Raw genomic sequence first — 23,815 nt, forward strand, 5'->3', positions numbered from 1 at the left:
AAAATGTATGAGCATAGTGAAGGGTATTTTTTGTGTATTTTATTATCTATGTAGTGATGCAGCAGCAGGATTAGAAGTAGTTCCACCACCCTGTAAGCTACCACAGTTGAGTATAATGTATGGGTTTATTAAAAAAATTACTTCAGCTTTGAAATTAACTGTAATATAAAGCACTGGATGCCTGTGAGTATGTATTATTCCAGCTAGAAAGTACTGAGAATGTTACTATTTTAAAGGATGAAATGGAAAGGATTTTTTTGCAATTCTTTGGTCAGTAGTTAGCAGGCAGAAATTGAGGGAGGCTTTTACCTTGCTGCTGCTTAGTTCTTTTCTTAATTCACTTACATGCAATAAAAACGAAGTCTTGCTTTGAATTTGGGATGTTGCTATTATTCCCCTTCTAGTAAACAGCCATTTTTACAGATAGAATTGAAATTAGAAATTGAAATTCAAGTCACTTGGATGCTGGTCCTCGGATATTTTTCATAGTTCCTTGTCTTTGAAAGCTGATGAGTAATGGCTCATCTGTAATAAATAAATAAATAAATAGTAGCTGAAAGAGGAGAATACTTTAACATATTATATTAATGAGTTGCAGCAGAACATGCCAGAAGATACTTCACAAGTGAATTAAAAAGATACATAGATTGACTGTTTGATACACAGCCTACATTCTCCCACTCCCCACTACCTGTATGAAGTTTGCATTTAACATATATAATAGATAACTAAATGAATCTTAAAAGTTTCTCACTTGACAATCTTGTTACTTAAGTCTGATCTTGAAATCAGTTTTAAAGTACTGGAAATTTTAAATCCCTATGGGGAGTTCTTTCTGCCTTTATAGTTCACTTTTCATACTGGTCTTTCTACATAGAGCTTGCCATATTGATTGCATCTGTTTTCCTTCTGTTCTATCACTGAACTAAAATTCCCTCAAAATTCCTTAATTTATAAGGTTTGAAAGAAAAACTGACAGTGAAGTACTGTCTTTATATAGAAATAATATTATTTCTTATTAGTTCTTACTGGGATGCCTGCTTTCTGATTCTTCAATTGGAAGTGTGTTTAAAAAAAAATGGGGAAAGTGCATCTTGGGTATTTTACAAATAGGTTAATCCTGTCTTTAAGTCTTGGACACATGATATTTGACACTTGGGAGATAGTTAATTAATTAATTCCTGCCCATTAATTTCTTGTAGTTCTACATTGTTCTATATACTGTTTGTCTAACTTATTACTTTTTGTTTTAATTTACAGGTTATATATTTTCAAGATATGCTGTAAAATACTCAGTATTAAAGTACATCATTCAGAGAAGCTTTTGTTTTGTGATAAGATTTTAAAACTAGAATGGCTTTGAAAAAAATGCCTAAACTATTCAAGAAATTATTTTTTCACTGGAAACTTTGGAAATTTAGCATTATTGTGTTTGTCTTTCTAGTATTTTTGTTTTTATTGCAACGAGAAGTGGGTGTCCAAGATTTTAGAGATGAAGGAGGGATTGAGCCAGTTGTCAGAAAGAAAAGTCACGTATTAGGTCTTGTGTTAAATGCTATGAACAATATCAATGGTGCAAAGCCAAAAATGCAGATAAAAGCACCTGTCAGGCAAACTAAGGTTCCTGGAGAGAGACACTGTTTGCCAGGATACTATACTACGATGGAACTAAAACCCTTTCTAGATCGACCCCTTCAAGATCCGAATGCTCCTGGAGCTTCTGGTAAAGCGTTTAAAACCATCAACTTAAATCCAGAAGAGCAGAAAGAAAAAGAGCGTGGAGAAGAAAAACACTGTTTCAATGCGTTTGCAAGTGATAGAATTTCGTTGCACCGAGATCTTGGACCAGACACTCGACCTCCTGAGTACGTGGAAATGTGTATGTCCTCATAGTTGAATAACTTGACAGAAATATGAAGGCTATGATTTGAGTTCAGCCTTAGCTTATCATTTAGGAAGGGAAGTATCTGGGTGATGCATGGTAATTTACAGTACGTAATGCTCCTGAGTGCAAAAGCCAAGAATGTTTAGAAAGGCTCACACTTCACGTTAACCATATTTAAATAAGGTTTTCTGCTACGTTTGATCAGTGACTTTCTGGAAAGCTGCTACATTTTACTTAGCAGAAAGCTAAAAATATGGTTTGAACTTCCTTCTGTTTTAAAATCCATTCCCACTAGCGTATTATGATTATGTTAACAAAACTGTAGGACTTGGTGGTTAGAGTGGATTTTGGTTTTGAGAAATCTCTTTCGGTATTATCTCTTTCTGTCAGAAGTGACAGTCATTACTGAGCTGCTGCTGGTAGCATGAGCAGCACACTACATGTGGTGCAGATCACGATGATCGTTATGATAGTGTAGCTGGTGAGACTTGGCCTCTGTGTTCTGTGAGGGCTTTGGCAATAGATGTGATAATTGCCTTGGGAAGTATTCCAGTCTCTGGAGCTGGCAGGCAATAAACAGTAAGTGTGCAATTATGAATACAAAAACGTTGTCTGATTAGCTTGGCTCCCAATTGGGTTTAAAGTTCTGTTCAGAATACGTCAGTCTTAAACTGTATTGCTTCACTTGAATGTGTTATATTGCTTTAAGCATTATATGGTGTTTCTAATTAAAAATCAAGCTCTGAATTGGTTTTGTTCGTTTTTTTTAATAAATGTTTATTTTATTTTATTTTTTTAATTTCAAACTGCATTTTTTCCAGTAAATACTTTTTCTCTTATTTTTAGATTTCAACAGTAATGGTAACTTAGTCTGACTTTTCAGCTCAGTGGCTGCTGGTCTCAGTAGGAAAGCATATTTTTGTCTGGATAAGCCCTGGGTGATCTATGAAACATACTTAAATGTTGTGTGAGAGAGCTAGAGCTGAGCCAGTTGTTAAGTGGAATTCTTATTTGTCAGATGTTAACAAAATGCTTCTTACAGCTTTTCCAGTTCTGTTTCTGCTATGTTTGTGCTCCAAAACTTGAACAGAAGTTGGAGAAGCTGAAAGATTTAATGTCCATATTTATATAGTTTCATACTGGGAAAAGTAGGGTTTTTTCCTAAGAGTTTGAATCAAAACTTTTTTGTCCATTTTCTAACATCTAATTCTTTCTAATCTGCAGATGCATTGAACAAAAGTTCAAGCGTTGCCCGCCATTGCCAACCACAAGTGTCATAATAGTTTTTCATAATGAAGCGTGGTCTACTCTGCTCAGAACTGTTCATAGTGTGATGTACACTTCTCCTGCCATACTGCTGAAGGAAATTATTTTGGTGGATGATGCCAGTGTTGATGGTAAGAAATCTTTCTATTTTCCATTGAACGCATATATTTATTTATTAAAATTTAAAGCATGTTAGGGCTGTATATAGAAAAAATTAAAAGAGGCTGTATTCTTACCACCATACTTAATACCATATGGTGTTCCAAGTGCTTTTGTTCCTTTTGTTTTCCTTTAAAATACAAAATATTTCTCCCTTGCTTTTTATTTGTGAGGGTTGTCAGGTAGATGTTCTTCTCTGCTGAGAAGTTTTAAAATCCTATTTCTGATTATGTCAAGGGATTTAAAACCTTTGAAAAGCTCAATGATAATTGTGGTATCAGAGCTGGGAAGCTTGGACCTCTGCTGTATTTCCACCCAAAGATGCTCTTTTTTTGGTCATTGCTCTTATTTTCTGTAAAGACCTAATGCAATGATGCTCTTCATAATTTGGCATCCATCATCTGTTTTGGGCTGTGGAGAAGTTTTTCTGGGATTGCTTTCTTGAAATTTACTGTGAGAGGTGAAAAAATTGGGAGAGATCAAAACCTGTAAGAGCTAGGTGTGAAAATGACTCTTTTTGGTACTCCCCCACTCTGCCGTTATGCGAACAAATTTGGGGTCCAGTGTAAGAAGTGTTGAGTAAACATCTGCTCAGGCAACACCTGGACTGGGCTGGCAGATGCAGAAAGCAGCAGTGGGTGCAGTAACTGCAGCTGCACATGGGCTGGGAGCTCTGGGCGGCCATGTCGGTTCCTGCAGCTGTGGAGGCCGCAGCTCTGTGCTGGGCTGAGCCCATGACAGAGTTTCTTCTGAGAAGCTGAGGCTGGAATGAGCTTTCATGCTGTCTGTCAGCCCCTCCTTCCCATCCAAACCAAAGTTCTTTGTTTCTCTAAAGGAACAACTGCCTCTGGAGCTTCTCTTATGCCAATTGGAGGGCTGCAGGGAGCTCAAGGCCATACTGGATAGTACAGAAACGTTTTGTACTGGAGGGTGGTGGGCACAGCCCTGAGTTGCTGAGCTCAGGGAGGGTTTGGGCACTGCTCTCAAACATAAGGTTTGGGTAATCCTGTGGGAACCAGGGGTAGGGTTAGGGTTAGGGTCCTACCCCTTGTTCCCACAGCATTACCCAAACCCACAGAGCTGTGTTTATGCAATTTAAGGAGCACTAGAATTTGAATGAGTGGTTGCATGACAAGTAGCTCTGTAATGTTTGCTTTAGATGATCTGCAGTTAATAAAACAAAGTATCCAAGGGTAAATTGGCCAATGCTTTTAGCATTTTATCATTGTAACTGCAAATAAGTTTCACTATTATGAAGATAAATGTCTCTCCTAGAAAATAAAATTAAACAGAAAAATAACTTAAAACTGTATGTAACTGTATGTTAACTGTACTTAAAACTGAATGTAAAAATAATTGAATGTATAATGAGTGTAACCATGAATGCAAATTTAAAAACTCTGTATAACTTTAGTTGAGCATGTCTGCATGCATGGTCATATCAATGTATTTACACTTATTTTCAGAACTATATTTAGATGCACCTGAATGTGAAGGATATTGAGTTGTACAGCTTAATATGAAGGACAGAGAGTGGCAGAGTGTGATGTTTTGTGAAGAGTGTGAGATGGTTTCCCAAATGTTTTATGTTAAGAGTTTTGGGTTTTGTTTTGTTTTAAATATAGCTTCTGTCACAGGTAAATATCGTAGCCTCTGAAAACCTGGAGTAATGTATACTGTTGAGTAGGTACGTAATGTATTTGCCATGAAAATGGATTTTGAGTTGATATTCAAGCTGCTGTTGATTCAGTGAACAGTTGTTCCAGCAAATGTCCTTTCTCATCTGAAATTTTTTCAGTTCTCCAAGCCCTGTTGTCTGCCAGTTGCTTCTTCCTACAAACTCACCCTCAACAAAATTCAGCCCCTAAAAATTGCATTCAACTGTCAGGACTTGTTCATCGCTTTAATGTTGAGGTCACTGCTGGAATTAGAATGAATTGTTCATCCTGGTAGTTTAGTAAAGTAAAATTTTAGGCTATGGCATGCATACTCAATATCCTGAAAACAATTTCTCTTTCTAGAATATTTGCATGATAAACTTGATGAGTACGTGAAGCAATTTCAGATCATTAAAGTAGTCCGCCAAAAGGAAAGAAAAGGTCTAATCACTGCACGGTTGTTGGGAGCTTCAGTAGCAACAGGGGAGACCCTCACCTTTCTGGATGCTCATTGTAAGTGTAAGCCAGCTCTGATTTAAACCAGTGTTGTCTTTGATTTAATACTGCAGATTTTTGGAGTTACGGAGTTTGTATTAGCTCTCCTATTGTTATTTTATGTTATTGAAAATGCTATTTATAAACTGTGTATTGGCTTGCTGTAGTCATGTTGAATTACTCCCTGTGCAGTATCACGTAATCAAATTGAAAATTCAGTACTTGTTCCCATTTTTTCTATAGGTGAATGCTTCTATGGCTGGCTAGAACCACTGTTGGCAAGAATAGCTGAGAACTCTGTTGCTGTTGTAAGCCCTGATATTGCATCCATAGATCTCAATACTTTCGAATTTAGTAAACCATCTCCTTATGGACATAACCACAATAGAGGAAATTTTGACTGGAGTTTGTCATTTGGATGGGAATCTCTTCCTAAATATGAAAATAAAAGAAGAAAAGATGAAACCTATCCAATCAGGTAAATGCAATCTGAATAATATCCTTCAATTATCTTCTTGATTTTTTTTTTTTTTTTTTTAATGAAAGCTATTTGTAAACGAATCTTAGCATCTTAGATGTTTTATGTAATGTTTTCTTTAGGAACCAGGTTATGAATTTTAAAGCATGCAGTACAGTGCATTCTTTGTCCTCAGACACGTTACTGGTCTAAAGGAATAGTAGCTTCCTCTGTACAAGGAAAATATTTTTACTGATCTGTTAATCTAGTTTGTTAATAAGTGGCAATAAAGCTGTAAAATGAGTCTCAGTGTGGGCAGATTTAATTGCCTGTGCCAGGAAAATGTTTTAATGAGGTGGAACACTGACAAATGCTCAGAAGCATCCTAGAACTAGTAATACCTAGTTTTCTATCTACATTTAAGAAAACCTACCTTAAATGTAGTTTGAATCTTCTTTTCCACAGTAATCTTCTCTATTTGCAGAACACCTACTTTTGCTGGAGGTCTCTTTTCAATATCAAGAGAGTATTTTGAACATATTGGAAGCTATGATGATGAAATGGAAATATGGGGAGGTGAAAATATAGAAATGTCTTTCAGAGTAAGTTTAGCTGCTTACTTAATACTGGTTTCTACACTGACAGTTTACATGATGTATTATTATATCTTGACTACTCTGCTTAGTCGGCCATCTAGGACATGGAAAATTAATTTCTGGTAACCAATGAAATAAACTACAAACTTTCTCACTGAAGTGTTTTTTGGTTTTTTTTGTTAAATGTCTTGAAGGTTGATAGCTGAAATGTACATTTTACAGGGTTTACCTGATTAGGAAATTCAATTACAATATTCCTGATATATATTTTCTTGCTTGTAGTTTTGTTTTGTTCTTTTTAAGAGAACAGTAACGTTGCTCACTCTTTTTCTTCCATCTCCTTAATGATAACTGCATTGCACTTATACAAAAAATGTTGTTATTAGGTATGGCAATGTGGTGGACAGTTGGAGATCATGCCTTGCTCTGTTGTTGGCCATGTCTTTCGCAGCAAGAGTCCCCATACTTTCCCCAAAGGTACTCAGGTGATCACACGTAATCAAGTCCGCCTTGCAGAAGTCTGGATGGATGAATATAAAGAAATTTTTTATCGAAGAAACACAGAGGCAGCAAAAATTGTGAAACAAGTATGTGGTGGTGCTGGTGGTTTTAGAAAACACATGTGCTGCATTGAAAATTTTGGCAGCACAAGTTATTTGTTGACCAAGTATGTTTGAAGTATAGACGTTTTAGTGAAAATACAGACATATTTCAGTTTAATTATCTTACAGCCTCCCCTTTCAATAAATAAATAGATAAATAAAGCACCCATGAAAAACACTTAAGTGTTTGAGTGATGACAGTGTAGATTTCATTTGTTCATATTTTTATTTATATTTAATTGGTAAGGATTTTTCATGTGTTACTTGCATTGAACAAGTACTAGAATTACCAGAAAAGCATAGGAGAAATGAAATAGAAAATGCAAACTGTTTTCAAAAGAAGAAATATAACGTCTCACTTAACTCAAGTTTCCTCATATTTTTATGTAAAAATCAGTTTTCATTGTTCTTCACATGCTGAATAAAGCAAATTTAATAGCAGATATCAGTCCTATTTCTGTCTGTTCAGAAACTTAAGTTAAATTTAGGCTTTGATGGGGAAGGTTATTTGTATTTTTTAAGTGGTCTGGAACTTTGGTAATTCACCAGCTGGAACTTACACTTTTCTTTTAGAAGATATTTTTTATCCCTTAATATGAATATTGCAGCAGGCAGTAATAGCATTAGATTTCCTAAGCAAGTTTAGCAGAAAAACGCGGCTGAATTTTGTGTGGGAGATACTGTGTTGTACTGACTGTTGTGCTACTTAGTGAACTAATCCACTTAGACTCTCTCTGTAGTGAAATATATTCACCGGTTAGCTTTATGGCTGTGGTTAATAATATCAATATATTCCTCTCCCTACAACAGAAAACATTTGGAGACATCTCAAAAAGACTTGACTTGAGGCAGCGACTGCAGTGTAAAAACTTTACCTGGTATCTCAATAATGTTTATCCAGAAGTATATGTTCCAGACCTGAATCCTTTGTTTTCTGGATATGTAAGTTTAATTTTAATTATTTTCTCTAGTATTCTAGAATTCAAGAAATTAGCTAATCTTTTATGCTACCTAAGCCATAGCGTTTACGTTTTAGCTATTGTTAATTGCTATGGAGTTTTCTACCAGTACTGTGGCCAAAAATCGTCTCCTGCATATCTTGCTATTTGAATATTTTGTGGCTCTGTTGATGTTCGTATGAAACTTAAACACTCTTCTTTAAGCAACAGTAGCTTTGCTTAAAGGAATCTTGCAGCCTGACAAGATAGTCAGCATTCTTCCCACGACTTAACAGTGACTGCCACAGAAGTACCACACAAGTACCTAGCAGTTGGTGAGACATTTCCTGGATTGTCATAATAAATTTAGCTCTATATAGTGAAAAGTCTGAGAAATTGTAGTTCATGTTAACAAGGAACACCGTACTTTGGCAACTGTATACTCTCTGAATTAGGTTTACCATGAAAATTTATTTTGAAGATCACTGCTTATCCTCTGTCAGTTAACCTCTTAGACTTTGTAACGCGAAAGCCAACAAAGTAGCAAACAATTCTGAGTATTTAGTATGTATTTACAAATAAATCTTCCCTTTCCTCTACTTTCGAATATTTTGTGTGTATGTTTTCAAATTGTAATCTAAATCATCAGATTACAATACAGTGACCATGGAGAATGGGAGTGGAGTAATTCACAGAGCATGGCTGTGGACAACTGTGATTTACTTAATAGGCTTTTAGGAAGAAAAAAATACTTCAGTGAGAACAAGATTTTAAAATTTGAGCCTAGTAGGAAAGAAAAAAGAATTAGCAGTTTTAATTGTTAAGATAAAGGTTAGGCTTCTATGCAAGTGAGGCAGATATTTTTTTCTTATCCTCACTGAGCATTTGTATTTCTTTTTTGCTGATAACAAATTTTCTTTAGCTAAAAAATGTAGGTAACCACATGTGTCTGGATGTTGGTGAAAACAACCATGGTGGCAAACCCTTGATTATGTATTCTTGTCATGGACTTGGAGGAAATCAGGTAAAATATCTGATCCTTGGATTTTATGATCAACTGTATCGTTACCATATTAAAGTTTTTTACTTGATGTAGTGGAATGGACTCATATTTAGCATACAAGTTTTACATTTTAAAGTATTTTCTGTAAGAATTCCTACATATATATTTGTTCAAGATGTTTTTACTGCTCTTCATGTTGTGTCCCACATCTAACATCTTACGTTGAACATACAGATTTGGATTTCTTACATAATTGCACTACTTCACATGGTCTCTTTCTGTGCAAAATCTTTTCAGCCTACCTCTACTACTGTCTTGTATTTTCTTCTTAACTCTTCTTTTCCTTATGCTTCCTCCTATTGCTTCTGTCTCTGTTAGCAGGACTCACACTGTCAAGGAAGATGGGAATCTGGCCAGTGGTGGGAGACCAAGTGGCCGGCCTGAGCCATCTTTCCTGTCATGCTTGCAGCCTCGTAGTGTGAGGTCAAAGTGGTCTACTCTGTACTGGCTCATGCAAGTAAACGTCATGACTGAATTTGTCCAAGAAGAGCTTTCTTTGCTGCTTAGCTCTTGGACGAACAATGATCTCCTGTTTCTCCTGCAGTATGTCATGCAGACATTTATTGATGTCAGGTACTGAATTCTTCAGGCACTATAATATTAAAAAAAGTAGCATCTCCATCCCCTAGAAATGTGCAGTACTGCTTTATAGTTTTATTTTTGTTTTTGTTTGTTTTGTTTTTTGTGGGTTTTTTTTTTTTGAATAAAGTTTGTTAACTGTAGATGCTTAATAATTAAAATTAAAAAAAATATTTAGAAAATGGCCGTATTTGTTTGTTTCAGATTAAATCTTTACTGTAAAAGCCATCCGTTTATGGCACAGTGGAAATTCAGACACTTGATCTTAATCGGTCTTTGTGGGAGGAGTACTGTCTAGCTTAACAGCTACCCTGTTATGTTAGCTTCTTATAATATTGAATTTTTTTTTTTCTGTTCTGGATTAGTACTATATTATTCTTTTCAAATTGTCAGAGTCATTAATGCATGAATACTGTATCAGAATGTTGCATTAAAAGGTCTTGCAGCATGCTTCTGTTGCCACCTCTCACTAACTTATCTTGGATTGCACTAAAACTTTCTCTTTAAGTGTGTTTTATGTTCTTCTCTTGCCATACTGTAATAGCTTGAATTCTTTCAATATAGATTGTGCTAGTAATACCTGAGAGATGTGTGTATTTGCTTACTTAATCCTTCTCATTACAGCACTCTCTTCAGTTGCATTATGTTTTTTACCAGGCTTTAGCAGTACAGGCTACAGTTTTTCATGTGACCTCTTCTCTCCCCTATGTTTGAGATGGGAGAGGGGGAATGGAAGAGAGAATCTAGTTTTCAGAATTGTACAAGAATTGTTTTGGGTTTTTTTTTCATTTGTAACATATTCTAGAGGTGATAACATGTCCATCTCTATGTCCAAGATAAATTAATTTCTAAAGCAAGTTTCAAAGTCCTATCTTTAGGGCTCACATAGAGCCCCTAGACTTCAAAAGATAAATTAAAAGAGCTTTACTTAGATGAACAGTTTTAGAGTAAACTGTTAGGTTTGAGTGGTAAATGGCTAAGCCGTTTCCTATCAGTACCTGCTTCAGGCAGGTGCAGGAACTGAGGAGTGAGGTGTCTGTTCCTCGCTGCTGCTCCCATTGATTCCCAAGGCAAGGTGGGAGGATGGAGGCTGGCTAATTGAATAGGCAGTTGAAAGCAACAGGGTGCTAAGTGAGCATGGGCTGCCAAAGGACAGATATGGCAAAGGCTGACACAGGGAGGCAAGAAACTCTAGTCATAAGACATAGCGATAGGAAGGCTGCTGTTTAAAGGAAGAGAACAGGATGTTCAGGTAGAATGTGAGGTATGAAAGGACTGCTGTGTCTGTAACTGTTAGAATTAAATCCCTATTTTTAGACCTTAACTCTATGGCCAAGGATACCTGAGACTTAAGAGTAATCTTCTGTCAGGAAACAACAGTAAAACACCCACAAAATATGTCTTTACATTACGCTTCTCTTTGTAATGGCAACCTCACGGAGAATTCTTTGTTAGCATTTATTGTTTACTTCAAGCAGTAGAAGTTAACTAACAGCAGTCAGTACTGTTCATGTTACAAAACTGGGTTTTTGGTTGCTCTGAGAGTATATGAAAATGTAGCAATGAAAACAGAATATTCAATTTTAGAGTTACAAAATGACAAAATTAGAATTACCCGTGCGACTATTTCTATTCTTCCTTTTCTATCTTGTATTAGTTATGATTTCTGGGAGAGCATGCAATGAAATCTTGCAATCACTGTGTACGTATGCTAAGTGGTTTTGTTGTTTTATTTTTACAAATTCTACATTGAAGTATTCCATTGCACCACAATTAAAAAAGGTTTCTACTTTTGGAAATACTCTTAAGATGCATATATTAAAAAAAAAGAAATGATTCAAACTGTTAAATAACAAAATAAATCTATTGCTTTGTGTATTGGAATGACAGAGTTGATTTAATACTCTTGTTAATATTTATTTACTGAACTTGTAAAAAATTATTTAAATAGTACTTTGAGTATTCTGCACACCATGAAATTCGTCATAACATTCAGAAGGAGCTTTGTCTGCATGCTTCTAAAGGACCTGTGCAGCTTCGTGAATGTAGCTACAAAGGCCAGGAAATCTTTGCCTTTGGAGAAGAGCAATGGCAGCATCAAAAGGTATTTAGCCCGTGCAGTCTAAGATGGGCATCTTATCAGTGATAAGTTATGGTTTCTAATGAAAGAGAAAACCCAAGAAAACAGAACTGCAAAGCCAGAAAAGGAGTTGAGTTGCTTTTTGGGAAGAAAATTTAGATAATTACAGCTTTTTGGTTACCAGCTCAAAACTTGATGATTTCATTAGAAAAAGTCATGTACAAAACAGTCAGTGTGTTTTATTGTGCATGTCTGGACATGCACTGGAAGTAAATTCAAATAATTGGTATCTTTTAAAATCTTTTTACTAGTAAAACAAGTTGGTACTTGCATACTACTTTTCCCGCCCCCCTTCTGCACAGCATACACCTACTCTTTTTTACAACAATGAACTTGCAGAAAATGATGTATGGAGGAAAACAGCATCTTCAGTGTTTACTTTTTTTTTTTTTTTTCCTTTTCCTCTTCTTTCTTACCTACTTTAGGATCAAACTCTGTACAGTGCAGCACTACAGATGTGCCTTACAGGAAATGGAGAGCATCCAAGTTTGGTTTCCTGCAACCCATCAGACCCCTTCCAGAAGTGGATCTTTGGCCACAACAATTAAGATTTGCTATCTATAGGCAGGAATGTGTTATTAAAAGAGCAGTTCCATTTTGAAACAGAGACCATATGCTTATACTACGTCTTAAAGGGATGCGTACTTCAAATGCAGAATTTTTTTTCCTTTTCTTTACTATATGAATTGGATATAAAATGTGCAGTCAGAGATTCCCTAGGAGTCTGCTACACCAAAGAATGTTTGAGGTCTCAATTAAGGAAAATGTTTACAATATTTGTGTGATAAGACTGTGTGTTAACCATTGATTTCTAGGTCCTGTAGTCCCCTTTCACCTTGGGCACCATGTATATATTGCTTTACTGCATATTGTAAGTATTTCTGAAGGCAACTAGTTTACTTTGTAGAGTAACAAGAAATAACTGTATACCATCTGAAAGCCAAAAGGCTGCGTGCATATATATATTCCTGCTCAATTGGTTGACTTCATGTAGTTTTTTACAACTTGTTTATTTCACTGAGTGAAACTTTCTCACTTTTAATTTTTTTGAGTTCCCTCATTTGGAAAAGAGCCAAAGAGGCTACCATACTGTGCTGTTGTGCAGAGCAACCCTTTGTTGTAGAGGAAAAATTGTCACTGAAATGTGTTATTTATATGTGATTATTTAAGTGGAAAACCTGTCTCCTTTGATGTTAATCTCCTGTTTAGCCAAAATTGTATAGTTTTTTTATGATGTCATGAAGTTTAAAATTTACAGCAGTTACATTGTGAGATATTTTCAGCATTTTGTTATTGCTTTTAAATTACTAACGTTTTCTTTTCACCTTCTGGTGTTTTATGCATTGTTTACTTAACGTTTCTAATATTATTTGTACATAATTTCCTGTGCAAGCAGTTAAATACCGATTTTTAAATTCTTTTTTAGATTTATTTTTTTGTCTCCACTTTTCAAAGGACTGACCTCAGTTTTAACAGTGAGAAGCTGACCAAACTGTTCAAACTGTTTTGCTAGCAATTTTAATGAAATAGTGTATTCTTTTAAGGATCCATGTACTGTAATAGATTATGTAGAGCTACGACTTCAGAAATATCCTTCCTTTGATTTAAGTATTTTAAAAATATTTATTTCTTTGGTTCTTTCACCGAATGCTCACTTGTTGAGCAGTACTCCGTTAGCCTTCGTTGCAGTCACCAATCATGCCCATTTTCTGACTGTGACTGTTTCAGGCCTTCTTTAATGAAGGTAACTCTGTACAAAAATCTCCTTCAAGGAACAGAGATTTACTCTCACTTGAAAATGTTTACTTCAGGATATAAATGTGAGATTAATGATCACCCCAACTTAAAGCATCTAAGATCACATAAAAATTGCACTTTAATAAGGTAAACTGTTTTGTGATAAACTTCGTACTCTGATTTGGAGAAGACTTAGCTGGTTGATTTGAATTGTAAAGATTTTAAAATAACCTTTAATTGGCATGTTTTATGACGTGGGGGGAAATTATAAAATTAAAACAATAAATTTTTAGGAAGGAAGCGGCAGAATAAAGATGAGGGAAATACTTAAATAATCTGCAAGTGCCAGTGCTGTTATTCAGTAGGTGTGGGAAATGTCAAAGGTAGAAAGGTTGTTAGGCTTGCAGCTTATCAGAAGAACTGAAGAGCCGTATTCAGATGGATGAGAATAGGAGGTTTAGTAGCAGAACAAACATCCTTAAGGAGAAATGCTTCTTTATCTGTAGGATCTGGTTAATGTATCGATGTGGTGTTTTGTTGTTTTCTACTGGGGGGAAGGGTGCCTGCTTTTGCTTAATTTCAGAATATTGGAAAAATGAGTTCAGCGTCTGAAGAAATGCAAGAAGAAAGACTTTTCAGCTGGAGGTTTACAGCAGAAAACAATTGAGGATTATTGAGCAGCTGACTGATGACTGTTTTTAACTGTCTAATTTCTTGCACAAAAGGAATTAGCAGATTTGTAAACAGCAGTGGAAGGCACCAAGTAAATTTTTTCTCCTATTCCGTGTGAAGATCTGAAATCAAGTATTGTGTCTGTGTTAAGCATTGCACTTCCAAATGTGTATATGTAAGTATATCCACGTATGCGTGTGTGTGTGTGTATATATATATATGGATATCATACAATTCCAAAAGAGCAATTAAAGATCTGTTACTGTGTTTGGATAGAGACTTTTTTAAAAATTAATTACAATATTTTTGAAATTACACTTTCTTAAGAAGTAGCAACAATTTAACAATGAGTAAAATAATGATAATAATAATAATAATGCATGTCTGTATTATTGTGCATCTCCTCTGTCTTTCATTAGCGCTGGTCTTCAATCTATCCTGAAAAGTTAAACTTTTTTGCCTTTTTTTAGGGGTCGGAAGCAGATGCTCTCATTGGTATAACTTATTCCACCAACATTATTCTCGTACAATTACGGTATGTGGTGCTGATTTTTCTGTGCTTTATATTTTGCTGTAGTAACTGAACATATTTAAAGAAAACGTACAACAGAGAAGTATATGAAACTGAAAGAAATTGTGAGCATTACTTCCTAGATTTTGTGAATTAGCCTTATAAAAGATAAAAATACCAGACTGAGGTCTTGGAGCTTAAACTCAGTGGCTGGATTGTCAGAACCATAGCCAGTCCTTTGAACTTCGTGCCTACAGATCTCATTTAGGGTTATACTTGCTATCAGAAATTCCAAGATAGTAACATTTAATCTTTTCTGTACATCTCCTTAATTCTTCAAACAAGATCTTCAGTTGTTTCAATAGCACAATAGTATGTGAAGTCTTAGTTTACTATTGTGATTAAACAAACAAAAAAACCAACATGATGGGATTCACTTTCCTGTGTTATTTGCGTTAAATCTTCACTTTTAAGGTATTATCTTCAAAAGTTTTGAAAAGGTACTTTTGAAGTTGTGTCTACAATACTCTAATCTGTTCATTATTATGTAAATATTAGCTTGACCTCCTGTTTTATAAGGTTGAAATCACTTTAACTTGTCTTGCTTAGATGTTTGGTTTCTCCTCAGGTTAAGGGAGAAGTTAAAACAAGATTACCTAAGATTTTTACCTAAGAAAATAAAAACATTCAAAAGTCTGGCAGTATCAAAGAATAGGAAACCAGAAACAGAAAAAAAAGTTCAGAATAGGATTGGTGAAGAGCTGTTTGGGAAATACTGTCTAGATTGGGTGCTGTTCAGTTGCCTCAAACAATGGAGCAGCATACAGGGATTTAAAACTGTACAGCATTCCACGTAGAGACTGAAAGTAAACATAGCTGTTCCTTTATCCAGCTAATGAAAGTGGAGTCCCCTAGAAAGCAGATGTCTTATTTCTGCCCAACCCCCTTCCTCATGACACAGTTTTACACGATGGAGGTTTTGGTTGATTTGTATTACGACGGTTTCATTTAGATCTTGTTTAGAATCAGGTAAACATTTTATTCAGCCAATGAAAAAATAAAAATAAAATGAAAGTCTTCTAAATTTTAATCTGCAAAATTAAAAGTAGAAATGTTCTCTTTTCTGAACTGCATCTGTTGCATAGGATAGAGGAGTTTCAGGAATAAAAATGTCTATAGTTAAGGAGTAACTGTTGTTTAATGAGTAAGATTTATGTTTCTAAAGTGGCCTTTATTCTTAAAGCCAGTGACTGCACAAAAAATTAATCAGAAAGCCAGACACTTCAAACTGTACCCTGGTTCGTTTAGTATTCTCAAACTGTTGGATGTTTTTTTCTGTTCCTAATGTAGTTTTCTTTGTCTTGTCTCATTTTAATACATGGATTGCATGGCAAATTATTATTTTTCACACGTTTGTGTTACAGTCTAGGGCAATACCAAAAACACATTTTCACGGGCCACCAAGTATAATTAGAACTATGTACATAAACTTGTATGAAATAGTTGTATCTGCATTTGATTTGTGACCAAACTAGAAGATGGTGGATGTGACACATCAGTGTCACTTTATTATTTGCACACGCAGTGCGCTCTGAAAGGATCCTCTCAGTCTTAACAGGTAGAAATATATATCAACGCCCTCTCTTCTTTAAACAGATGAATTCTGTGCCTGTAATAAGGTGACTCAGCACAACTCAATTGCAATACAAACCGCTGCTAATACATTGTTAGACTGTTATGATTTAGCCCAGCAGGTGGCTCAGCACCTCAGAGTCATTTGCTCAACTCCTCTCACTTCCCAGTGGGATGGGAGAGAGAAGTTAAAAAAAACAAAACATTTGGGTTGAGATAAAAACTGTACTAAGATAAAGGATAATAATTATGCCACATATATATGTTTGTACAGTTCTTCCGCTTGATGTCATATTGTATAAAATATCCCCTCAGCCAGTTTAAGTCAGCTATCCTAACTCTGTTCTCCCAGCTCCTTTGGCTCTTGACTCAGAATGGCCTTGGCTCTATGCAGTGCTGCTTAGCAGCAACTGTAAACGTTGGTGTGTTATCAACATTTTTGTCCTAGAACCAAATCATAGCATCATACCAGGCACTCATACCAGATGGGAAACAATTCCATCCCAGCTGAAACTAAGGCACTGTTTCTAACTATGTAGGGAGGGAGGAGAATTGAGCAGTGCTTCCAAATGCAGGTTTCCTGCTACTTTTTTCTTTCTCCTGACAGTATCTTTAACCTCCAAACTCTTCATTGGACATTGCTGTCTTTGTCATCCTCTTAATCATCCTCCCATTTCTAGGCAAAAAGAAGTCACTGTTATGTAAGGAATATCAGGGTGAATCATGGTTGCTACCTCCCTTTCTAGATAACTGGAAATAAAGAGCTCAGGGCCATCTTTTGACTTATTCAAGGCCTGTAGTTAAAAGTGTGGACTTGCAGTGTTTTTGCTGGCTGTGGAACAAGACTTGGTTTCTGTGGGTTTGTTGGGCCTGCCAGGTTAGAGCTGTGTGAGCTAAAGCGGGAGCGGCATTAGTTGTTGGCAGCAACTTGGAATAGAAATGTGAAAAAAAATGGAGCCAAAGAGTGATAGGGTCGGCCTGTGCTTTTGACATGAAGGAAGGAAGGAGCACTTTGACATGAAGGAAGGAAGAAGAAACTGTCGTTTCTAGAAGGTAATGTGCAGTTCCAGTGTCTGTTTCAAATATTTTGGGTGGAAATGCCCAAAGAAATAGAACTAGACATGGAAGATCTACTCCACAAATGCTGCTGTGCCATTATCCACAGCTTGTAGCATTCAAACACATTAAATACAAATGTGGAAATAAAAATGTGGTCTGCCTACATAGTGTTTTGTGTAGTGTGCATGTAAAACTAAGCCATGTGAACAAAAGCTTATGCTAAATCCCATTTTAGTATTAGAAACCAAGAAATAATTGTTGCATAATGCAGAACACTCTTCAAATGGAGAAATGATTAATTTGTAGTGAATACAGTTCGGCTTCTGTATCACTATATCTTAAACAGCTTAATGTCAGTTGTGCTTTCCCTTGTGCTTCATTACCTTTGCTATCAGGTCTTCCTTGTTCCAAAAGCCCTTTTATTAACCAAGAAATTTAAAACAAATAACCTACCGCTATTGGCTATTGAAAACATGTAGTTTTGTTCCTTAAGCAAGTCAGCAAATTTCATGGTCACTGTATGCACTGAAACATCTAAAGCATAAGCCCTTATTCTTATAAGCTAATAAATTGATTTCTTTTTTCATGTGCCATACTACATTTCTAAAAGACAAATACCAGCAATTCTGCAAAACAAGACGATGGTCTTCATGCAAACAGCACACCGAAAATCAGTTTGTCACATGGAGTTCTCTGGCTCATTTACTGCCTTTGCTTTAATTTAAAATATTTTCAGCAGTAGTGCTATGTTTTGCTCCTCCCCCAGGGAGAGAAAATGAAATGTTGTTACATATGCAGTATGTAAAAGCTTGTACATCGATCAGCTGGCTTTGTAGGCTACTTAAACGGACCAGAAAAACTGGTGCTAATCTCCTTCTCACTGTGCTGTCCTGTAGGAAGGGAGCCACACGTGTTAAAGAAGGCTTCATTTCAGGCACAGACAGCTCAGCCTTACTCCTGGAAGGACGAAGCAGATCCTAGATGTGCTCTGAGAGCAGGTGGCTCAAGGTGGCTCCCCCTCTCCCACAGACAAGAGGCCCTGCTGACCTAATGATCCTCTGTGGCTCTGCCTGGACACAGCACTATTACCTGCACTGGGACTTCACAATATGCCCTCAGGAGTATCTGCCAATCTACATAAATGTGAGTACAGAGTGTTGAGAGTATTATTAATAGAACAGTTTACAGCTGAACCTTAGAGTTAAGCCTTTCAATATCTGAACTGGCATCTCAGTTTCCTAAACTAGAATACTAGTTTTGAATGTTGTTTTCCAAGGTTTTTTTTCATGCTTGTTTGTCTTAGTGAGCCCTGGAGTGCTGTTATCCATAGTTCATGGATGCCAAAATGGGCCGGATAACAGGTGCTCATCTGTGCTCTTCCATGTAACTCCTAACAAATTAAAACCAAATGCTACATTAAATCCTGTGAGAACTTTTTTTTTTTAATGATATAGAGAACAACTTATGAATCTGTATCGATTTTTTGCAAATACAAATAATTTAGCTGCACGCAATTTGTCATTGCACTTACGGTCAACTTACCTCTTACAAACGTAAAGCACAATTGTAAGTATCAGAATAAAAATATGGCACAGAACTGTATTTGTTAACTATTTTCATAATAAAGCAATAATGATCAGCAATTTTCAAAATAATAAAGCAGTTGTCCTGCAGTTTAGCAGTATGGCTGTAATGCCATTATAGCCATTAACATTTCTGCAAGTTGACCACCAGAGAGAGCTGTTGCATTTTTTTTTTCCCAACTGTTGACAATTATTCTTTCATTAACTTCTAACCAAAAAGATTAAATTCATCATGGTATCTGCAGAAGAATCACGTAGTTCATTCCACTCACCAAAGTGTTGTGCCACAGAAGGGCAAACAGATATACTGAAAAAACCATTTCTGTGGATTCCTTTAGCATTTATATGCTGATTAAGTTACAAAAAAAAAAAGAAAGAAATACAAAAAACACCTCCACAGTTGAAACGGTTTCTTCTTGCATTATCAGGCTATGAGGAATGGGAGGAATGATAGAAATTTCACAGAGCTTCTTGAAGGACACTGCAGTCCTGGGAGAGGAGGTGCAGTAATAGTTCTGACTGCTGGGCAAGAGAGGATCATCTAGTGACTGCGTAGCAGAAATAAGATGCACAATGCACTGGCAGCCATGATATAACGTAGAAACCTGTTTTACTTCATTGCAAACAAATGGACAATATATATTGTACAATATATAATAAAAATACAGCCAATACAAGTGCCACTAGTTAACAAAAAATAAAACCAAACCTAAGGTTAAGACTTAAAAATGCTCATTTTTGTAATATATACACTGCAGTAATAAGCCACAATAAATACATCAAATTCCATATCATTCATAATAAATACTGAAAATATAAATACAGAAGAATACAGTTAATTTGAATAAATTATTACAACATAAGGTCTAGATTAAGTTCTGTTGAATATTATTGTAGCTTATATTACCCTTTGGCATCTTTGATGTTACAACTTATTTAAGAAAGAGAAGAAACTAATTAAGGAAATGTGTAATTCATGAAGCTTTAAATTATTTCCATGTACAGATTTTAAGATGAAATTTCCTTTGCTTCTTTAAACAGTTTAAAAGCAGCAGTCCATTTCAGTATGTTGCTTTACTGTTGAGATCGACATAATTTTAGTATGCAAGATCATCTGTAATGGAAAATGTTGATTACTTAACATAATTACTTTTCTCACAAATTAGTGAAGTTGGATGTAATGTACGAATTTTGAACAAATGGTTGCAATTATGCCACAGTTTTAGTCCCACCTGAATGGACATCTGAAAGACCATCAACTTTCAGTATTATTTACCACTTGCCCCACACCCCAAACATTTCCAAAGCAATTTCATATTTATATGGGAAATTAACCTTTTAAACAAACAAACAAATAAAAAAAGGCAGAGTTGGAACAGACAGTGTAGGTTTTACATAGTTCATATTTGTTAAAACAATGAAAACACTTTAAACTTAAAAATGTAATTTATATATATATATATATTTAAGAAAACTGCTAACTATTAGCTGTAGGTGGAAAAGCAAAATAACAAACTGCCATGTTCTTTGTTATTAACCAACACATCTGTGTTTATTTTATTTGCAAATGGTTATTACACCAGAATGGAATCTAACTTAAAAGACTGAGTTGACTAAGACACTATTCCAGGCTGAGGCTCTTAGGAAAGAATTTGTAACCTACAGATTTGGACTATTTTTGCACTGTTAAATGTCTAGAACTTATTTTACATCAAACACTTTTAAAAACATGTTTTACAAACTACACTTCAGACATATTCCCAGAGAAGTGCCTACATCAGTCAAATAAAAGAAGAACCCCGTTGTTAAGCATTGTTAATATGGGCATTGTTATGTGAAAGCTCGTGGTGGTATCTGTTTTAGAAACAGCATCACGTAGAATGTTTTTGTTTGTTTTTAAGAAAATCAGCATGCTGCTTTCTGTTCTCAAGAGAGCTGGCTGCCAGTGCACACTATGTTGCAATCTTTTTAAAAAGCTGAACCCGTGCTCAATGTGCCTGTCAGAAACATACTTTCCAAAGGGGTGGCTGTTTTACCCCAGTACCCCAGCGAGGGTGACCTTCAGCTATAATGCAATATTATAGCATACTCATTCTTAAGTAAAGAACTGCTTTAAAAAAAAAGTTCCAAGTGTAGAAACCTAGAAGCATTAGCTGCCATAGTGTACTAAAATCTCATTAAAATCCCCCAGCTAAAATGCTGATAAAAAGGATACCTATTACTTCTTTGTTCTTCTAGTGACTGTTGTTATCTTGAAACATTATATGGGAACACAGGCCTGCGAGTTAACTCAATGATACTGAGGACTTTGTGGTTGACATATGCAAAGAAAAGACATAGTAGTGTTGCTTCAAGGATTTATTTTTCTTTGCTGTTTTTACCCCATGCTTTTGGCTGTCTTTTATTTAATGTCTGCCTGCATACAATTGCTGTTGCAAATCAACACTTTCTTCTTTGCATGAATTTCTTGCTTGTTTTAAAACATGTAAGCGTCAGGACTCATTATGAGCTAACATGGCCAGCTGTGTAGTACGCAGGCATATACTTCCCCATCCTTGTTCTGGGGATATCTTCATTTTTTTCAATTTTCCCTCCAATATCTTGTTTTCTTCTGCCATTTAGGAAAAAAAAAAGTCGTCCTTATCAATGTATCTCTTACCTTATTCCCTCTTTTCCTCTAAACTGACCTTTCTGACTTTCCTTGGCTCACCCCAGGGTATATCTGCCCATGCCTCACAACAAGGGGTTATTTTGACCCTTGTCTTATAACAGTGGTGTCAATCTGTACCTTCCACCATTTTTCCTGCTAGTGAAGAAAAGCTTCATGGCTTATTAGAAATGGGCACAGTTGATGAACATGTGTGAAACAGATTTCTTTGATTTATGAATATCAAGTAGAATGGAACTAAAATACCTAAAGAAACCTCAAGTTTCACAATTAAGAATTCAAATGACAATGATTTAATAAATAATTTGAGTTTATGTTAACCCTGGGTGAAGGACAATCATCTCCACTGAGAATAATACAGGGGCTTCTCCAGGCAGTGAGACCTTCTACATACTGGGGATCCTCCTAACCATAGAGGCTATATATACAACAGTACAGCAGTACACTTTTTATGTTTGTTTGTCTCTGCTCCCCAACCCCCCCCCCCCCCCCCCCATAAAACTCACTCCGATTTTGTAACAGGGTGCTTTTCATTTATTATTTATATTATGAAAAACAAACTGCAACTGTACTTTGAAGCAAGCTTTTCTTAGGTGATATTTTTTCTGCTTTCCTTAATCTTAGATATTTATCCTGTACTGGGCTGTGCCATATCAATCAAGATACTCTTCCTCTGGATCTACAGGCAACAAGAGATAGGAGGATCCCCTTCCATGTCTGCAGCCCATGGGGTAGGTTTCCTTGCTGTCTGTCTGAGTGTATGGCAAGGGAGAATCTATAGAGAAACCCTATGGGGACTGTTCCTGATAACTCTTTATTCAGAGTCGGAGAGGGGGATGACATTTTTTCACTACGGTTCCAATCTATCTGCATGCTAACATGAAGTGAAAAATAAAATCAAATCCTCTAGGATAAACAACACATAGCACAGAGGACACGAGTGTTGCCCTCACACTATATAAAGTTGTTTTGTAATAAAAAACAAACTTTTTCCCATCTTTTTTACTAAGATTCAGGGAGGAAGGGAGAAACAAAAATGAAAAGACTAAGGCTGCAACTATTGAGATATTTCATGAATCAGATGTTCTTACAGTAAGTATAATTCTTGATAGCAGCCTTTAGCATGGCAGAAAGTTCTGAAAGTTTATTGTACCTTTTCTCCCCAAATAAGAACAATACTCTGAATCAACCAAATAAAAAGCTACCTCTGATGAAGGAGGAGGAAGAGACAGTGAAAAGGAAGCAGTTACGAAGAACTCAGCTGTGTTCATTCAGACATCTTTACAACTAAACGCCACTTATTTATCACTTCGTAAGGTTTGTGCTTTGGATTGCATGCCACGTGGAGAAAGTGTTCAATTAATTACTTGCACATAAATACTGATTACTGAGAACAGCAAAATTAAAGTATATTTTTTAAGAAGGAAATTTCACGAAGACATATGTTGAGATTTCTCATGCCAACGACTGTGTTAATGAACTAGACTCTTTCTGTGCATATGTTCTGAAAATAACAGTAGCTTTCAACTATTTTAAAAAAATAGGGATCACATATAATATTTTAGGAATAATTTCTCTAGAATATATTCTCTGAGTTAATTCTGTTTTTTCTAAGTATATTACAACAAATGCCTTATGACCTTGGTAAGGTAGGTGATAAAATTACTCCTCAGCCTGAGTAGGAAAGCTTAACACCTCTGGACACTAAGATTTCCTGTATCCTCTTCTGTGTTTTTTCCTGATTGCCTCAGGAATGTAAACCAGCACAAAACACGAGTTCACATAACTCATGAGTTAAAACACAGGAGTTTTTTTGTTTTGCAAATGCCCTTAAAATGGTATTGTGGCTCCAACTGTCTCTTTTGCTTTTGCTCAGTGAGGGTACCTACTTTGCCACAGGAGCAGCCCTGGCACAGAGTCTGAACAACTGAGAGAACTTAACTGGCAAAAGAAGATATGCAGAGGAATACGAGTGCCTGTTGCTGGTGTCATTGGCAAACTACACTCTTGTTGCTCAACTATTAGGTGTTCAACAGGTAAATCAAACGTTTTTTCTAATATTCACATTTTTCACTGTGGAATTTATCATTGTGTTTGCTTATATTAATATTGTCC

At 35.9% G+C, this 23,815-nt stretch overlaps 1 protein-coding gene across 3 annotated transcripts; it reads left to right on the forward strand.

Moving 5' to 3' along the window:
* The first annotated feature begins 737 nt into the window (after positions 1 to 737).
* Positions 738 to 22,428, forward strand: GALNT3 (polypeptide N-acetylgalactosaminyltransferase 3). 3 transcript variants are annotated; one of them, XM_065750444.1, is made up of 13 exons: positions 738 to 1,865; positions 3,110 to 3,282; positions 5,332 to 5,481; positions 5,707 to 5,941; positions 6,405 to 6,522; positions 6,903 to 7,103; positions 7,929 to 8,060; positions 8,979 to 9,080; positions 11,650 to 11,802; positions 14,718 to 14,771; positions 14,860 to 14,861; positions 18,346 to 18,592; positions 22,325 to 22,428. In XM_065750444.1, exons 1-12 carry the CDS (start codon positions 1,354 to 1,356, stop codon positions 18,428 to 18,430), a joined length of 1,917 nt encoding a protein of 638 aa, XP_065606516.1. In that variant the 5' UTR covers positions 738 to 1,353; the 3' UTR covers positions 18,431 to 18,592; positions 22,325 to 22,428. The 3 variants fall into 3 exon arrangements, with proteins under 3 accessions (XP_065606516.1, XP_065606514.1, XP_065606515.1); XM_065750442.1 differs by lacking the exons at positions 14,718 to 14,771; positions 14,860 to 14,861; positions 18,346 to 18,592; positions 22,325 to 22,428 and adding an exon at positions 12,264 to 13,256; XM_065750443.1 differs by lacking the exons at positions 14,718 to 14,771; positions 14,860 to 14,861; positions 18,346 to 18,592; positions 22,325 to 22,428 and adding an exon at positions 12,264 to 13,256 and having other exon boundaries at positions 11,723 to 11,802.
* The last annotated feature ends 1,387 nt before the right edge of the window (positions 22,429 to 23,815 follow it).

This window comes from Cyrtonyx montezumae, unplaced genomic scaffold (assembly GCF_038088225.1).
Source record: "Cyrtonyx montezumae isolate F1298 unplaced genomic scaffold, pur_monq_1.0 scaffold_7, whole genome shotgun sequence".
NCBI classification, from domain to species: Eukaryota; Metazoa; Chordata; class Aves; order Galliformes; family Odontophoridae; genus Cyrtonyx; species Cyrtonyx montezumae.